The sequence below is a fragment of the Carassius gibelio genome, chromosome A6 (genome assembly GCF_023724105.1).
Source record: "Carassius gibelio isolate Cgi1373 ecotype wild population from Czech Republic chromosome A6, carGib1.2-hapl.c, whole genome shotgun sequence".
NCBI lineage: Eukaryota > Metazoa > Chordata > Actinopteri > Cypriniformes > Cyprinidae > Carassius > Carassius gibelio.
This window is the reverse complement of record NC_068376.1, coordinates 29,095,136-29,109,495: the sequence shown is the minus strand read 5'-3', so window position 1 is coordinate 29,109,495 and position 14,360 is coordinate 29,095,136. Positions and strand designations below refer to the sequence as shown.

General features: G+C 36.3%; 2 protein-coding genes across 3 annotated transcripts; both read left to right on the top strand.

The window, feature by feature from the left end:
- Positions 1-600: 600 nt before the first annotated feature.
- On the top strand, positions 601-7,963 carry LOC128015997 (hyaluronidase-2). 2 transcript variants are annotated; one of them, XM_052600290.1, is made up of 4 exons: positions 601-851; positions 1,886-2,848; positions 3,865-3,954; positions 5,724-7,963. In XM_052600290.1, the coding sequence occupies exons 2-4, from the start codon at positions 1,919-1,921 to the stop codon at positions 6,111-6,113; spliced, it is 1,410 nt and encodes a 469-aa protein (XP_052456250.1). In that variant the 5' UTR covers positions 601-851; positions 1,886-1,918; the 3' UTR covers positions 6,114-7,963. The 2 variants fall into 2 exon arrangements, with proteins under 2 accessions (XP_052456250.1, XP_052456251.1); XM_052600291.1 differs by having other exon boundaries at positions 1,883-2,848.
- Positions 7,964-8,161: 198 nt separating this feature from the next.
- Positions 8,162-12,722, top strand: hyal1 (hyaluronidase 1). Its single transcript, XM_052600292.1, has 4 exons — positions 8,162-8,328; positions 9,285-10,221; positions 10,742-10,831; positions 12,002-12,722. The coding sequence occupies exons 2-4, from the start codon at positions 9,310-9,312 to the stop codon at positions 12,356-12,358; spliced, it is 1,359 nt and encodes a 452-aa protein (XP_052456252.1). The 5' UTR covers positions 8,162-8,328; positions 9,285-9,309; the 3' UTR covers positions 12,359-12,722.
- The last annotated feature ends 1,638 nt before the right edge of the window (positions 12,723-14,360 follow it).

The window sequence follows — 14,360 nt, the reverse complement described above, 5'->3', positions numbered from 1 at the left end:
ACAGATATTATTGCTTAAACAGTTTCATAGACCAAAGCTAATAGGCTACCTAATATGGCGAAATATTTAAATTTAATTAAACCTCACATTCATATTACAGTGATATGATGGAAGAGGAATTGAAATAAAAATAAAGAAATGTAAAAAAAAAAAAATGTATTCTAATAAAATAAATGAAACATATTTATTAAAATTATGTACAAAACACCACGTATTTTTGGTAAATTGGGTCTTTTTATATATATATATATATATATATATATATATATATATATATATATATATATATATATATATGTGTGTGTGTGTGTGTGTGTGTTAGTTTTTAAGAATCAAATAAATGTCAAAAATATATTGTAGCATAACCATGTTACTACTATCTTTCTTTCTTTTATTTATTTATTTTTTTATTATTTTTGTAGTTCTTTTGCAGTTTTGTTAATATATACATAATTGTATAGTGTTTAATATTTAGATTTGAATAAAAAACGTGCATGTATGATATTTTTTGGACCCGCAGTGAACACGTTATACTTATTTGCATAAAGGAAGACACGCCCCCATTGAGCTGGTAATAAAACCACGCCCCCTGCACCGAATCAATGAAACTTATGAAAGCGGCGCTTTGAAGTTGTTTCTCTGCCGCAAAGATAAAAGCGTCTCAGATTAAGAATGTGAGATGATCGACAGATCAGACATCACTCCGCCTGGCTTCGAGTCTTTATGAAAGGAGGAAAACTCGCCAAAGTCTCTCTTTAGGAGGCAACAGAGAACGTGGTAACAGCAATGATTTACATCGCAACGATAGGATGGAAGTATTTATCTGGAAATTACTGTTTTTAATGTCAAAGGTGAGTTGTTTCCATAAAAAGTTCTTTAGGTGCTCTGTGAATGATGTGAACAGGCTGATGTTTAATTGTTTTAAACACTTTTTACGCTCATATTGGTGAATGTACCATGGGACGACCACGATGCTCTTTGAAGTAACGTAGTATGTAAATACCGCTATACATGAATTTCAGTATCATGGTGCTACATTTTATTGCTTGGATCTTTAATTCTCAGATACGTTTTAATTAAACATCATAATACAGTTCCGTAGAACATTTAAAAAAATAGACATAAATGTCAACAAAGTAAGAATAGGGAGTTTTACGATTTATGTGGATAGCGTGGATCAGAAAATTAGATATGGAAAATGTGTTGAGTTATTGAGATCTCTGACTTTTGATTGCAGATTAAAAATCTTGACTGTATTTTAACAAAACTTTTAATTTTCTCTTAATTTAATTCCAGTTTTTCTGTCCTTGGGTCAGTAAGATCAATGTCTAATAAAGTCATTAGAATGAGGTCATGCTGTCTTAAACTGGAATACCATCATGTGTCTTTCTATGAATTGTACAATTGTGTAAAAATGTTGCTTGAAACGATGTTACATAAAAGTAGCATTTAACAGATTATTAGTCTTCCTTGCAAATATTTATTTGCATAATAAAATAATATTATGTATTTTTACAATTAAATATTTATTTAATTTTATAATTAAATTAAAAATATTTAAATATAATATTAATTCAATAATTGGGGAATAACTGTAACACTGGGATATTTGTTATGTAATTATATAATAATAACCAAATATATTATTTCGAATAAAAACTCCCCTCCAAGTCAAAATATCTTTGATTTATTAATTATCAAAGGTGAGATATTTCATTAAAAAGTTATTTTGTTTTCCTGATTGTTGCACTATGAAGAATGTCAACTGGATAATGTTCCCTTCATGAAAGATTTGTGCCACATTGTTTCCTTTTTGAATAAATCAGGTATCATAATTATGATCATAATGCATTATAACGAATTTTGTGGCTTTTTGTTCCAGCAGAACTGAATGCCTGTGTTGTGAGTGACTGAAGTCATGGCTTACTGGATCCAGTTTCGTTGGAGAATCTGGTTGTTGGTTCCACTGGCTCTGGATCATCTCGCTCTTGCTGATGATCTGAAGCCCACCAGATGGCCTCTTTACCCTCAGAAGCCTGTGGTTCTGGTCTGGAATGCCCCAACAGAAGACTGCAGTCTTCGGCACAAGGTCCACTTCCAGCTCGATCAATTTCAGATCGTGGCATCTCCGAATAAAGGCTTTGCCGAGCAGAACCTCACCATATTCTACAAAGAGCACCTGGGCCTTTATCCGCACTTTCATGAAGGTGTGGCTGTCAATGGTGGACTACCACAGATCGCCAGCCTCACGCACCACAGAGAGACGATGCCGGAGGGGATCGCAAAGTACATTCATGACCAATCGGCGCGAGGCCTGGCCGTGATCGACTGGGAGGAATGGCGTCCAATTTGGAAACGGAATTCGGATGCCAAAGACATTTACAAGAACCAGTCGCAGCGCTTAGTGGCCCAGAAAAACCCGGGCTGGACTTCAACCCAGATTTACAAAGTAGCTCAGCAGGAGTTCGAGATGTCCTGCCGTAAATTCATGTTAGAGACGTTGCGGCTAGCCAAAAGCTTGCGTCCTAACCAGCTTTGGGGCTTCTACCTCTTTCCTGACTGCTACAACCACGACTACCGCAACAGTCTGGAGAACTACACGGGACGCTGCCCGGATGCGGAGGTGGCCAGGAACGACCAGCTGAAGTGGCTGTGGACTGAAAGCACGGCCCTGTTTCCATCCGTGTATATGAGCTCGGTGTTGCGTTCGACATCCTCCGGTCGCCAGTTTGTCCGAAGCCGGGTGAAGGAGGGAATGAGATTGGCATCGGTGGGAGAGGGATTGGCACGTCCTGTTTTTGTCTACAGCCGCCCTACCTATGCCAATGAGCTGGAGCTGCTGACAGAGGTGAGTTTGTGAAAAATGAGCTTGATCTGCAGTGACAAAAAACTATATTTCAGCTTATTGGCTACTAGTTTTCTATTACTATGTGTAGGATGGAATTGTATTTTTAAATTACTCTTTAAAGAGCTTTAGGCTATGGTCTTCAACAATCTGAATCAATTCGCAAATAAACTAATCATTTAGTAATTTTTACATTTATAAAAACATTTATTTAACTAATTTAAATGTATTACTTTTATGGTTATTATTATTATTATTTTAAAACCTATAGATATTATTATATTGAAAATATTTACATTTAGTAGTTAAATATATTTAAATGTAGGCGGATCTATTTTTGTTCTAACAGTGTGTAAAAGTTCATGGGAACAACATTTTACCACAGTTTTGGGATAATTTCTGTGAAAGCACATTTAAAACTATCAAAAGACACAGATTGAGTGTTGTGGATGACAAAGGTTGCCCAGCAAAAAACAAAACAAAATCATATTCAAAACGAGATATATTCATGAAGATTTTAAGGTTATAGGACTTAAAGGTGAACTGCATGCTTTTGTCTTTTCTATTTAAATACTTTTCTTTGTCCCAGATTTAACTATCTGATTCATTCAGAAATCCATTCATAACATTATTCAACCATCCTGACGGTGGGCTCTGCAATTTTAGTGAAGATTAAAGCGAGTGTATTGTGTATATGGCCTTTGGGTGGTTAATCACAAAACTTTTCCTGCACAACCTTCATATCTGCTCTTTGTCTCTGTTTGTGTGTGTGTTTGTGTGTGTGTGCAGGAGACCAGGAAGGGTGCTGGTCACACATTCAGTGCCACCACCCACCACACCACACCACACCAGCTGATTTTATTTCCACTGTTTAAGTTGTTGTAACAAAACTGCCCCCATTCAATATCTGCGACCTTAACACATAGCTTTCAAAATGAGATAAATGAACGCTTATTTGTAAAAAAAAAAAAATAAGATTCAGGAACTAGTCACTGATTTGTTTATTTGTGTCTGTTCAGATGGATTTGGTGTCCACCATTGGAGAAAGTGTGGCTCTGGGAGCAGCTGGTGTCATTCTCTTCGGTGATGCTGCTTATGCCGGCAGCAATGTAAGCACTCATACATCACATTATATCTGATTTAAATCAGAAATAGTGCTTGTTAATAGGTTTTAATTGATGCTAGTGTTTATAATTATTATTATTTTGCTAGTGGTGCTTCTATTGATCACGTTAACCCTATAAAGCTTACTGTATCATATATGACACAGTATCATATTTGCTGCATTAAACTTTGCTGAATAACCTGATTTTCACAATCTGCTACATTCATCTGATTCATAGATTATACTTTTTGTAGCAGGTTTTTAGTTTAGTTGTACAAATGTCCACCTTCAGCTCATAATTCATGTGTCTGTTTGCTTTTAAATATTGACTGATTTTTAGAAACTAAATGTAAGAATGTTTTTGGTAATATTTCAAGATGAACATTTACTGGACTGAAGCATCTTAGTGATTTAATACATAATTTTCTATAAAATCATGTTAAAATGTTGTCATGATTCTGCCCTCGTGTCCTTGATTTTTCCTAGTCTTGAGGCAGGATCATGACAGACCCATGTTTTGTGTACAAGCACATGGCCTTGTCTTTGGGCCATGTGCTTGTGTTGTCTCGTTCCCTTGCCCCGCCCCCCTTGTTAACCTAGTCGTGTCTTGATTGTCCTATCTGTAACACCTGTCGTGTCTTGATTAGTACCCCTATTTAGATCTCCTAGTGTGCTCTGTCTTGCGTCGGTTCATTGTCATTGTGATTGTACCTGTGATTGTACCTCAACTGTGTTTCTCAGATGTGTTCCACACTTGTGATTGTTCCTCTGAAGTCCCTGTATAACCGTGAGTGTTAGTTGTAGTCAGTGTTCTCCTGTTTTGAGTCTTTGTTTATCTTGTCGAGTCAGTCTTATTTAGTATTGCTGTATTTGCCCTAGTCCTGTTTTCCCCCTCGTGGGTTTTGTTTTCCCCTTTTTGTATTAATAAACTCTTTGTTTTGTGATTCCCTGTCTGCACTTGAGTTCCTCCCCTACCAAATACCTGACAAATGTAAGTGATCATGAGGCATCTGATCATTGTATTGAACTGCGATATATATTTTAAAACCACAGAGCTTTGTTCATAAAACTAAGCATTTATATATCATCTTACTTAAGTGACAGCTTATATTTACATGCATTTTTTGTAAGTATCTGCTATACTGTTATATCAATCTCAACAAGTGACTTTACAAGCTATCAAAACTTCGTCTTATTTTTTGACCCTATAAATAAGGTCTGAAAAAAGTATATTTATAACAACAACCAAAAAATATTTTTTTTAACTATTATTTCATGTCAGACACTTTAAAAAAACCTGAACACCTTAGCAGCGACATAGTTACATACTAAAGTGCCTACAACACCCTAACAAATGCATAGTGACACACTAAAAGGGCTACAACATCTTAGTGGTAGAGCATTGCGTTAGCAGCGCAAGGTTGTGGGTTTGATCCCAGGGAACACATTAGGTAAAAAATGTTAGCCTGAATGCACTGTAAGTCGCTTTGGATAAAAGCATCTGCTAAATGCATAAATTTATAGCAACACACAACACCCTAACAACTGCATGCTAACACACTAAAATGGCTACAACATCTTAGCAATGCTCTGAAAACCACCCACAGCACCCTAGAAACTTCATCACAACACACTAATATGTCCACAACACCCAAGAAACTGCATAGTAACACACTAAAAGGCCTGCAATATGTAAGCAATGCCCTGGCAACCACCTAAAACAGTTTTTACTTGATGCTATTTCCTCGCTTTATCTGTTTATCTTTCATTCAGGACACTTGTTCCAGTTTAAACCAGTACTTGCAGGGTCCACTGGGCCGTTACCTCCTCAATGTTTCCACAGCAGCTGAGCTGTGCAGTCGCTTCGTGTGCAGCTCTCACGGACGCTGTCTGCGCAGACATCCGGACACAGACACGTATCTCCATCTTGACCCACAGACACACACGATAGAAGGCCAGGGGAGCGAACTGCGCGTGAAGGGAGATGTGAGTGTGGAAGAGCAGCAGCGGATGAGCCAAGACTTCCAGTGCCAGTGCTTTAGTGGGTATCAGGGTGAGAGATGTGACTTCAAGGACCCGCTTCAGCAGCGAGGAGACGGACATGCACTGAAAGCATTATGGATGTACCTTCTCACTCCATTGCTGCTGCATTTACTGACCTGAGCACAAACCATAGAGACTCAAAAACTCATTTTCTCGCTTATGAAATGTTTGGCTGGTCAGTGCGCTCCAAATGCTGTTGTGAAAAGGTCCTTCGCTTTCATGAAGTCATGTGATTGACCTTGAAATTGAAATTTATATGTAGAAACAGGAAACTCCCGAGTTCCTTGGAGTTTAAATAAGCACTTTTGTTTGTTGTCACACGTTACTCTCACAACATTCGAACCAGATGTAGGATATTGTGCAACTGGGAAATCTAATGAAAATGTATGACTAGCTGATGAGTGGATTCATTAAGGAGAAGTCTTGACTCGAGTCACTGTTAAAACAATTTGAATCGGTGGACATTTGGTTTTAAGTGGCTGTGGTTTGAGTGTAGATTTGAGATGACTCTATAAAGAAGTTTTGTATCTTAAACTACAATGTAGGTTGCAAGTGTCAAATGTATAGTTGAGCGAATACACATGTATGATTTGAATAGGTGGAAATAGATGAATAGGTTCAAGTTCACTTTATTTGTACCCTTAGGTAAACTAGGGGTGCAGTGTTATGAGTTCTCACATCTTCCATATTTTACAGACACCACAAACATTAAACAACATATATGATGAAAGTGCTTTAAGGTTCCCAGCATCACAAAAAAAAAAGGTGATTAATGTTTTCATCAGCTGTTTGGACTCTGATTCTGACGGTACCCATTTACTGCAGTGGATCCATGGATGAGCAAGTGATGAAATGCTAGATTTCTCCAAGTCCAAAAATAAAGCCCCCCCCCCCCCCAATAAAATAAAATAAAGAAAGAAAGAAAATATGAAAGATGCTACTAAAGAACAGACAGTTATTTATACCCTGTTGTTTATATACTGTTGTTTGGACTATATCTTCTATTTATTTTGACTGTTTCTTGGAGCAATATAATGTTGCCAAATCAGCATATTTGAATGCACATTTTTTGCTTGGTTCAGCGTCTCCGTCAGCATTATAACAGTGATTGTTATGGTTATGAGAGTAATGTGACAGCGCTTGTATTCGTGTGGAAAAAAGCACTGGACTGTGAGAGAAGCATTTGCATACGTCTTTAAATTGTCAACACAATTGTAACATAGATTTTCTGAAATTGTGATGCACAAAAAAAATCATTTTATATTTAATCAAAATTATTTCTGTGTTTGATTAATTTTTTTTTTTACTCATAACCTTGTTTGTTCATTTTAATTTTTTTTCCATTCTTTTCACATTTCTTGTCTCAAATTTATTTTGTCCAGTAACCATTTAGTGTTTCTCAGTTAGTGGAAGTTTTTTCTGAGGAAATAAGAACTAACTGGAGGAAACGTATGAGACTACAAACCTTGGATCTGCCCAGCAAACGGACCAGCCCAAATTACAGGGTTTACAAACCAAGAAGTTATTTTTGTTGCTTTGGACTCTGTGAGCTTTTACTCCAAATAGAATCAAAGCAATGTGACACATGGTGTGTTTGTTAATCTTTAACCACTCTATAAATGACTTTAGTTGCTTTGCATTCAGGTTCAGTGTTTTATGTTGTTATCCACAAATCTAATTTTCAGTTCTTCGTTTGTTAATTTTAGCCTTTGCATGTAAAAAGGATGTTTTCTAACTATGAATTGATTTTAAAATTGCTTCCTTGTTTTTGATAATTAAAGTCATGATCTTGAAATGTTGTTACCCACATGACCATAAATGACAAGACATGGAAAGAACAGTTAAAACATAGTAATGGTATAAGAACATAATAATAAAATGAATACCATGACACTAAATTATTACCATATTGATGTGGCATCGCATTTACAATGATATGTCAAATATATAACCAAACATGTGCAAAAATATGATATTGCTGTGGTCTTTTTTTAAAGGGAGTTTTAAAAGCAAGCGTTTTGATGAATCAGCTAAAATTGAATAATGTTGAATAATGTCATTGTTCATGTCATAATGTTCTACATGAAATATGCATATGTAAGAAACGTGATAAATAACATATTAAAAAAAGAAAAGAAAAAAAATCTATATATTAAACTCCACGTACGTTCTTGCGTCCTGTGCTAACGTCCTTACGCACCTCCTTAGACTCCGCCCCCTCCTCCATTGGTTAGACAGGAGAAGTTGTTCTGCTTCTGTTTTTTAACAGGAGAGGGTCACGAGTGAAGTTGAAACATTTTATTTCGTGAGTGGTTCGAAAAGATTTACTGGTCAAGTAAGTACGATTTATGTTCATATTATATGAACGCGTTTATTTCATCACGTAAACGGCGTGAGTTGTCTACATTCTCGGTGTCTGTCGGTTTTCTTGCATAAAGTCACAGTTCCTCTTTTTAGCCCTTCCGAGAAATAAAAAACTAAATGTATTTCTCGATAATTATTTTAATAATAATAAACATCTAAACTTTTCATGTCAGATCTTGACAGTGTAATGGGTCTATTTAACTGCAAGTTTTGCGTAAAATTACCATGGTGTCCAACACTAACATAAAAGTACTATGGTAATACCAAGGTGGTGTTTTTTTTTTTTTTTTTTGCCTGCCATGTTGCTGTGGTACACTGCCCTTACAAAAAAGAACTGATCGTAATACTATGTTACTTTGAAAAATGCATTGGTACAACAATTAATGTAAAAAGATGGAGGTAAAAGTGTACTTTTTGGTACTTCTGTTTTTATTAGGATACTTTGTATCACAATATTACATTTACTGTATAATAGTATCAACGCATATGTCATGAAATTAATATGATACTCTAAGGATATTATGAAAATGGCATTATGATAGTGTCCAAAACACCATTGTTTTACAGTGGTAACATGCCCAATATGTTAGTAATGTTAAATAATAATGTTAACAATTTTAATTTTGTAAGTTTTACATTTACATTTACATAAAAGTAAGTAATTGCATAGTTACAATCTCATCTCTGCCTGCTTCTGTTTCACACACACACTTAATGTTGTGTTTCCTGAAGTGGATGACTATTATGGGTAATGAGTTGTTCAGGATAAAGTATACCTTTGTTCAAAAAAATTGCCTCTCATCATTGAAATTACCTTTTGAAATTAGAATGTAGCTCCTCGGCTTCATTTCCATTTAAATTGGCTCGGCTCACGTGACATCAGATGTGGAGCTGGATGCTAAACGCTCTGCGTTCTCATCATTGCAGGTCCAACGTGTCACCTTTTCCAGGGATGGACAGACTTGGACGTGGGACGTGGTCTCTGGTGGTGTTTGCCATCTGTTTTGTGTCTGTTCTCGGCCATCCATCCTCCCTTCTCACCCATCTCCCGTTTTTTTCCGTATGGAACGCGCCAACGGAGCGCTGCATGTCTCGATTTGGGGTCAAACTGGACTTGAGCGTCTTCGACATCGTGCTCAACAGCAACCAGTCCTTCATGGGTGACAACATCACTATCTTCTACTCGGATAAGTTAGGCGAGTATCCTTACTATGGTAGAGGTCATGAACCAGTGTATGGAGGTGTTCCTCAAAATGCCAGCCTGAAACAGCACCTCCGGAAGGCCGAGGGCGACTTGATGACTGACATCCCAGATCTGGGATTTCACGGGCTTGCTGTCATTGACTGGGAAAAGTGGAGGCCACTGTGGGAACGGAACTGGGACGCTAAGGAAATCTACTGGAATGGCTCCAGGGCTTTAGTGAAAGCCAAACATCCTACTTGGAATCCGAAGCAGATCGAAGATGAAGCTGTGAGGGAATTTGAGAACGCTTCTCGGGCCTTTATGGAGGAGACTTTAAAACTGGGGCGTAGAGAGCGTCCTGGAGGGCTGTGGGGGTTCTATGGCTTCCCCTGCTGCTATAATTATCAGTACAAGAAGAACGAGACATACTCCGGTGAGTGTCCTGCTCTGGAGATGAAGAGGAATGATAAACTGACCTGGCTGTGGAACATCAGCTCAGCTCTGTACCCTGATATCTACCTGGATCTCGGGCTCCGGGGCCGCGGTCAGGATATCTTGCTGTACAGCCGGCATCGGATCCTGGAGGCCATGAGGGTGAGGGAACTGACCACCCATCGGCCTCCATCTGTCTTCCCCTACGCCAGGATCGCCTACACTTACTCCATGGAGTTTCTCTCACAGGTCAGCACAAAGGCCTGTTCGCTTTCTTCTCTTTAATTCTCTCCAAGGTTACTGTCATAGTTAACTAAATCTGTAACTGAAATTAAAACCATTAAAAAACATTGTTGTTCCTTAAAATAAAATCAAATGTAACTTTTAATTTTAATTAGTTTCCAAGGCAACATTTCTCACTTTAATTTAGTTTAAATGAACAAAAATAACTAAAACTGAAAAAATAAAAATAAATAAATATATATATATATATATATATATACACACAGACACACACACACACACACACACACACACACATAGAATAGAGAGTGCTAAAGTTAGTTTGGTCACATGCTGCTCTAAATGCTTACGCTTTTAAAACTCTGGATTCTGATTGGCTGTCAATGTTTTTATTGTTCGTCAGCTTAAAAAAAAAAAAAAAATGTTCTGAGAGAGATTCCAAAAATATATTTATGAATCAAAATTAAAAGGTTAAAATATATAATTGAATAAAAATGGTCCATGTGTGACTTGTGTGTGTTTTCAGGAGGACTTGGTGCACACCATCGGTGAGAGCATGGCTCTCGGAGCTGCTGGTGTCGTGCTGTGGGGAGATGGAAACTACTCCCAAACGAAGGTTGGAGAGCTTTAGATTATTACACAAATGCACTCATACATCTCTGATCATTTAGATTATTTAATTTTAAATACAATTTACATTCAATTACCGTATTTTCCGCACTATAAGTTGCACCTGAGTATAAATCGCATCAGTCCAGGGCGCTCTTTGTCTTCAGTGTAGGCTACAGGAGCACAGAGCAGCATAAAGCGCCCTCTGGCGGCTGTAGATGGTAATATTTTCTATTGGTTCATTTCTCTTGATACATTTCTCTCGGTTCATGTCAAATTAATTTTGATAAATAAGTTGCACCTGACTATAAGTCGCAGGACTTGCCAAACTATGAAAAAAAGTGCGACTTATAGTCCGGAAAATACGGTACTATTTAGTCAAGCTTAATAATTATAAAACAACAAGCAAACAAAATGTTTTTTTAAAAAACAGCTTTAGTTGGACTATGGACATGTTACATCATAGGAAGTCTATTTCCCAAAAATACATGAACTTATGTGGATGCTTCAAATTAGTGCTTGATATGAATTAAAAAATATTACGATAATTATAATTAGTATAATTATTCATTCCATTGTCTAGTAATCATACATTTTTTAAACAATTTCAATATCTAAATATTTATCAGATACAAATAAATTAGCAAAAAGTTTTGTAAAAATTATGAATTATAAATTTTACTGATAATAATAAATGTCTCTCTTAACATTGTTTTTTTTTTTGGTAATATTTATGTACTATTATAATATTTATTCATTTTGTGAATTAGCTTTTATTTTAAGCTAATATTTCTGTTTTGCTTCTTTCAGTTTTAATAATCTAAGTAGTCCAACTTAAACAATTATTTCAGTGAAACATATATTTTTCAAGTACAGTAAAAGAATACGTGCTTGTGCACCCACTTTCATGCATTCACATGAGAATGAGTTGGTGGAATGATCTACAGTAGATGTTTCCATATGAGTCATTTTTTAGATCCGAACCGCTTGTTATTGCATAATGCACTCTAGCTCTCTACCAACTATTAATATACAATTAAATTATAAATGACATTAAATTAGAATTTAAATATAAATAAATGAATAAATTATTTGTATTAAACTAGTGCAATATTTAAACTCTTTATCGTTTATATAATATTAACTTCCAACCTCTCGTCTCGTCTCCTCTTTGCAGGATGCCTGTCTAGCGGTTCAGGAGTACCTCGATGACACGCTCGGCCACTACATTGTGAACGTGACAGAGGCTGCGTTTCTGTGCAGCAAGACCGTGTGCTCGTCCAGGGGCCGTTGTATCAGGAGAGACCCGAGCGGCACGGCCTACCTGCATCTGGACCCAGCCGAATGGTCCATCGTTCCCAGAGCTAAGCTGCACGGGACTGTTACTGGGGGTCCGTCTTATGTAGCTCACAGGAGGTTCAGGACGGCTGAAGGAGAAACAAGTGGATTCGCGGCCAGCTTTAGGTGCCAGTGTTTCCCAGGCTGGGAAGGAGAACAGTGTCAGAAACCCATACCTGAAGAACCTTCTACATGACAGAAATGACTAGAAGCCCAGGTTGGGTTAACAAATACAAGGAACAACACATTACCATTGTGGACTTGACATTACATGGTGACTGTGCCTTTAACAAACGTGCTTGAAGTCATTTTAGATAAAGCATGGGCTAAATGACTATGTGCTCCATGCTTGCTAGTTTATCTTTATAAAATATGATGATTTTGTAAAAATCAAGATGCAGTTTAATTTTGAGTGTTTGTTTACATCAAGCACATGCTAACCCTGAGAATGCAAACTACTGTTGATTTTATTGATATTAATTAAACGTATCCGTAAACCGCATCAAAAATCAAATCACTGAAATCTCATGGAATATATAGAATAAACTATTTTGACAAATTGTCTACTTTTTTTCATTATAATTGCATTTTTATATAATTGCTTGCCTAAAAGGTCTGTTATACAAATGCATGCATGGTTCAGAATTATTTAGGTTACTGTAAAATATAGAAAAGCCTTTGAGGCAGAAACAATAGTGTGAAAATCAGGTTGTATTTTTGCCACAATAGAGCCGTTTTGTTGCCTTCCACACTATGCATGTATCTTTCAGATCAGCTGTATCTGACACTATCTTTGTAATGCAAATTGACTAGATTAATAAATGCACGCAAGAAACAAAATCACAGTTTGGTAAGCAAAAATATTACAATTTAGCATCCAAATATCAGTCAGGCATCATTTTGTCCAATAAAGCGCTCTCTAGATTTAGCTTGCCCCGCCCCTAATCCCTAGTTGCAATATAAACTGCTTAAACTAGTTTTACACATTAGTCATCTAATTTCTTTTCTTCAAGACTAGTCATAAAAGTCGGTTTCATCAAATCATAGTTCAGGGTTTAAAAAAAGTAATAATGAGGCCTTCGATGCTGCCCAAATGTGTTATTCCAGTAAGAAATACATCCGTTAAAGGAAGAAAAAAATATCAACGGCAAAAAAACTGTGAGGAATAAAAAAACATTTGAGGAAAGTCAATGCAGTGCAGCCTTGTATGATGGTGGACAGATGCTGTTCACCATGTTATAGAAATCACTTTGTAGGGCCACTAGATGACAGTAGAAGCACACTGTCAAGTGTACTTAGATGACTATGGCAACATCCATTTCAAAACCCTTCATGTAATATGTAGATAACAGAAAATTGCTTGGGCTAGAAACACTGGGGTAACTCAGTGAAACTAGCATGAATCATGATTGCTTTTGATCAAATGTGGATGTGTTGGTTTGCTAAGGTGTTTAGCTTGGTTGTTAGCATGTTGCTATGCTGTTGCTAGAGTTCTAGCTGTTTTTTATTTATTTTTTTTGCTTTATGTTGGTCTTTAGTTTTGTGTAATACTTCATAGTCTGTCAGTGTCTCATGAATTAAAACTTGCTCCAACGAATAGTCATATTAATCATACGGTTGATCATTCCACTGAAATAATAAAAATCAATTCCAATGACATGGACTTAGAGAGTGGAAAAAAAAGAAGATCTTTGCAATCATATTTATATAATGTGTTCATTGTTATTTTTTCATTTATCTTTCTTTTTGTGTGTGAAAATGGACATAGTTTTAAGATGTTTGGGTTTGACCTTTGTAGGGGTCAAAGAGACCTAGCAAACCATCAAGGGGTATTTTCCATTTGAAATAGGTTGCAGAAGATGAATTCAATAAGCAATTTGATCAAAATAATTTAATTATTTAGAATTTGGGGTCCAGATCTCAGGAAATTTGATTGTAACAAGGATATAACAAAATGTAAAAGTTGATTCAGTAATGGTGAAAAAAAAAAAATCCACAAATTGATCAACCAATAATATACTATATCTTCTCGAAAAAGATTTTTACGGCATTTTTGATGTTTCATATTTGGTACAAAGAGATGTCCAAAACTGTGCACGATAAAAAATAAAATACTATTTCACTCTTTCATCTTCAAAACATACAAATTTCACATTTAATTCAACTTGTTAACAATTTCATTGTAAAAATTGTGAAAT